The sequence below is a fragment of the Fukomys damarensis genome, unplaced genomic scaffold (genome assembly GCF_012274545.1).
Source record: "Fukomys damarensis isolate Sample0158 unplaced genomic scaffold, DMR_v1.0_HiC HiC_scaffold_16, whole genome shotgun sequence".
NCBI classification, from domain to species: domain Eukaryota; kingdom Metazoa; phylum Chordata; class Mammalia; order Rodentia; family Bathyergidae; genus Fukomys; species Fukomys damarensis.
In genome coordinates, this window is record NW_022900928.1 from 66,673,720 (window position 1) to 66,676,968 (window position 3,249).

Sequence of the window (3,249 nt, forward strand, 5' to 3'; positions counted from 1 at the left end):
GGGGGAGGGTTGAGGTGGGGAAGGTGGGGGGGGGCTTGGAGGGAGAAGGGAGGGCTTAAAGGCACAGGACCCTCAAAAACCCTTTAAGTTCTGGTCAGAGATCTGCTCTTCCTTACCCCACTCTGTCTCACTCCTAATTTCAGATGGGGATGAGGGATAAGAGAGGACCCAGTGCAACCTGCCCTGCAATAAACCCAAGCTCTTCTCCTCTGCTTCCTGGTTATGACTGATATGGGAAGGCCAAGTGGAAACATCCTGCTAGTGGCTGATTGGATTTGAAAAGTCCCAAGAAAAGCCCCTCACCCTTGCATTCCACCATTTAGTCTCCTCTGTCTCCCATGTTCTTATTCATGTTGGAGAGATCCTCTTTCAGTGTGGACAGGGTAGGATCTAAAGGGACAAAAGACCAGGGACAGTAGAAATGGAATTCAATTCTCCACCCAAAGGTAGCCTATTGCAGTAAAGTCAGGGAAACAGTTGGCCCTGACCTCCATCGGAGATGGGTGTGTGTGTATGTGTGTGTGTGTGTGCATGCACATGTGGCAAGGAGGCACCAATACCCACTTTCTGGCAATTCCAGGTGTGGGTCTTTCAGGTCAGCTCCATCCCTGTTGCCTGAAAGATTGCTAGAAATGCAGAATTTCAGGCCTTAGCTCAGAACCAGCTAATCAGAATCTGCATCTTAACAAGGTTCCTGGTGATTCATATACAGATTAAATTTGGAGAAGCTCTGGCCCAAGATGTTTCCACCCTCTGCTTGGCCTGAGAGTTCTCTTTAAGGTCATCAAGTGCCATGCTCTAGGCTTTGGGCCCACCCCTCCCACAGCTGGGTAAGGACATAACCCCTCCTGCCCCCCACTTTCTTACTAGGACCCTGGTCATTCTTTGGAACTGGAAAAGATAGCAACAAAACCTACAGCAACACCCTCTGTAGAGCACAGGTCTCTACAACCTCTCCATTTCTTGTGTCTACAAAAAGGAGCCAGTCACACCCACCACTCTGGATGCCACAGGTTAAGCAGCAGAAGTCAACAGGTCTCCTAGGAAGGCCCCCATCACTTGGGGAAGCAATCCCCACTAGGCCAGGTCCAGACACAAACACACACACACACACACACACACACACAAGGACACTGCCTCACCCACTGAGGCCCAGAAGAAGGATAAGTTACCCCTGCCCTTCTGCACCAGCCAAGGCTCTAGGACCACACAGAGCATCCCCCTTCCAGCTAAGGGCCAGCTCCCAGTCTTGAAAAACCTGTCTGGGACCCCTCCCTCAGGCTATGGGGCCCCTGGGGCAGGTTTGACTGGATTCTCCTCCAGCTCCTCCCACCCCCAGGACAAAACCAGCTATCCCGGGGGGCAGGGTGTCACTTGCCTCCAGAGCCCTAGCCTGCCAGTAGCTGTTCCAGGTTCCGGCCCGGCCCAGTATGACTTCCCTGCTGCCTGTCCACACCTTGCCCTTGACGATGATTTTGCTGGCTATGCTGGCCCCTGGGGCTGCAGGTCTCTTCTGTTTCCAGCAGGAGTGGGGAGGGGTTCAGAGGTCTAGATAGGGGCACTGTGCCTTCCAGGGCTCCCAGAGGGACTTGATGTGGCTGGGGGGTGGCTAGGGATGACATGACCAGGCATCAGATCCAGATAGCAGAGAAGTGTGGGAAGTGTCCCAGACTGCAGGGAGGATTGAGGCTGGTTCTTGCCTGGCTCCTGGCATCCAGATCCGGGTCTGGGGCAGCTCAGAGAGTAGTCAGCTTCCACGGTCCAAACCTGCCACCTGGTGGCCAGACTCACACCAGGCTGGCTGTTCTGCCCCGTGGCTGCAGAGGGAAAGGGGAGAAAAGACGGAACTTCCATTCTTAGCAATGGCTCCAGGGGAGTTTGGCCAGATCTGATGGCTGGGGAGTGGGGTGATTCTTGTCTGAACTTCCTTCTGGCCTCCCAGCAGAATTCAACATCTCAAGCCTGTCTGGTCTACTGTCCCCAGCACTAGCACAGAGCCTGCTAGTTGCTTTGCCCCCTTGTCACCTTACAGGAGGCAATGCCACGCTGATGGTCCGGAGAGCCAATGACAGCAAAGGTCTGCCACTCCCTCCCCCAAGGATCTCCCCATCCCAGAGACCCCTTCCCAGAACACCCCTAGCATCCTTCCCCCATCCGTGCCTCCCTGCACCCTCCCCTCCAGCTGTCCCTTCTCTGTGGGGCCTCCAGAAACTTGACCCTGACTCTTACTCCAACCTCCCACCCAGTGGTGAACTCCAGCTTTGTGGTCCCTCCATGCCGAGGGCGCAGGGAGCTGGTGAGCGTGACGGACAGCGGGGCTGGCTTCACAGTCACTAGGCTGAGTGCGTACCAGGTGACAAACCTCGCGCCCGGAACCAGATACTAGTAGGTACTAGACCCAGGTCTGGGCACCCGTGCAGTCAGGGTGCAGGAAGGAAAGCCGGGGAGGGGGTTGGTCAACAGGCGGGAAGACAGCCTGGGGGAGGCCACAGATGGAGAAGCAGCTGTCTCCCAGCTCCTCTTCACTCCAGTCCCTGATACTCACCAACGCTTCTGTTTCCCAAACCCCACCCTGAAAGCATTTCCTATCGAGTGCAGAAGGGGGCATCCACTGAGTCCAGCCGAGAGATCCCGATGTCCACGCTTCCTCGTAAGTACCACTTCCTCCTCCCGCTCACAGCTCAGGGTCCGCAGACCTCCCTTCCTGAACCCCCACCTCCTCTTCCAGTCCAGGTTAGCTGCTCCCCTGGCCCACCACGTCCCCTCAGCACCTCTGCTTGCCTCTGTCCTACCACTGAGCCAAAGGCTCCTGGTTATGGACAGGTCCCTTCTAACTTCTGGGTCCTCAGCGACTCACATGGGAGGTGCTTCATAAATGTGGGCTTGAGGAGTGCTTGGGTCTGTGACTGGCTGGTTGGATGAAGGGCTGCATACATGGGTGGCTGCTGGATGCCGTCAGCCTTAGGGAGGCTGGGGCTCCCTCCTCCCACAAATGCTCCTCTTTTCTCCTTTCTGCCAGGAAGGAATATGGAGTCTATTGGGCTGGGAATGGCCCGAACAGGGGGCATGGTGGTCATCACAGTGCTGCTGTCCGTCAGCATGTTTGTGCTGGTCGTGGGCCTCATCGTCACCCTGATACTGGGTGCCCAGAAGTGAGGAAGGCTGTCCTGCACTGTGGGCTTCTCCAGGACTGTCCATGTCCCCAGCAAGCCTCCCTCCAGGACTTGGCTACCACCTCTGGTTCCTCAA

The 3,249-nt window shown here is 56.2% G+C and overlaps 2 protein-coding genes and 2 long non-coding RNA genes across 7 annotated transcripts in view; 3 read left to right on the forward strand and 1 right to left on the reverse strand.

Moving 5' to 3' along the window:
* The window catches only part of LOC104865673, a 4,942-nt gene extending 3,587 nt beyond the window's left edge, over window positions 1-1,355 (forward strand). For both annotated transcript variants that reach the window (XR_002025527.1, XR_002025526.1), the window contains 2 exons: window positions 144-383; window positions 713-1,355. This is a non-coding gene — a long non-coding RNA (uncharacterized LOC104865673). The remainder of the gene's footprint in view (window positions 1-143; window positions 384-712) is intronic.
* Window positions 1-3,249, forward strand: part of Foxr1 (forkhead box R1) — a 61,413-nt gene that overhangs the window by 37,693 nt on the left and 20,471 nt on the right. The window lies entirely within an intron of this gene.
* On the forward strand, window positions 1,379-3,243 carry Upk2 (uroplakin 2). The gene is made up of 5 exons (XM_010629301.1): window positions 1,379-1,506; window positions 1,946-2,077; window positions 2,247-2,385; window positions 2,580-2,650; window positions 3,020-3,243. The coding sequence occupies exons 1-5, from the start codon at window positions 1,431-1,433 to the stop codon at window positions 3,154-3,156; spliced, it is 555 nt and encodes a 184-aa protein (XP_010627603.1). The 5' UTR covers window positions 1,379-1,430; the 3' UTR covers window positions 3,157-3,243.
* The window catches only part of LOC109118208, a 2,142-nt gene continuing 322 nt past the window's right edge, over window positions 1,430-3,249 (reverse strand). The window contains exons 2-3 of the long non-coding RNA XR_002025530.1: window positions 2,858-3,012; window positions 1,430-1,817 (exon numbers count right to left, since the gene is read on the reverse strand). This is a non-coding gene — a long non-coding RNA (uncharacterized LOC109118208). The remainder of the gene's footprint in view (window positions 1,818-2,857; window positions 3,013-3,249) is intronic.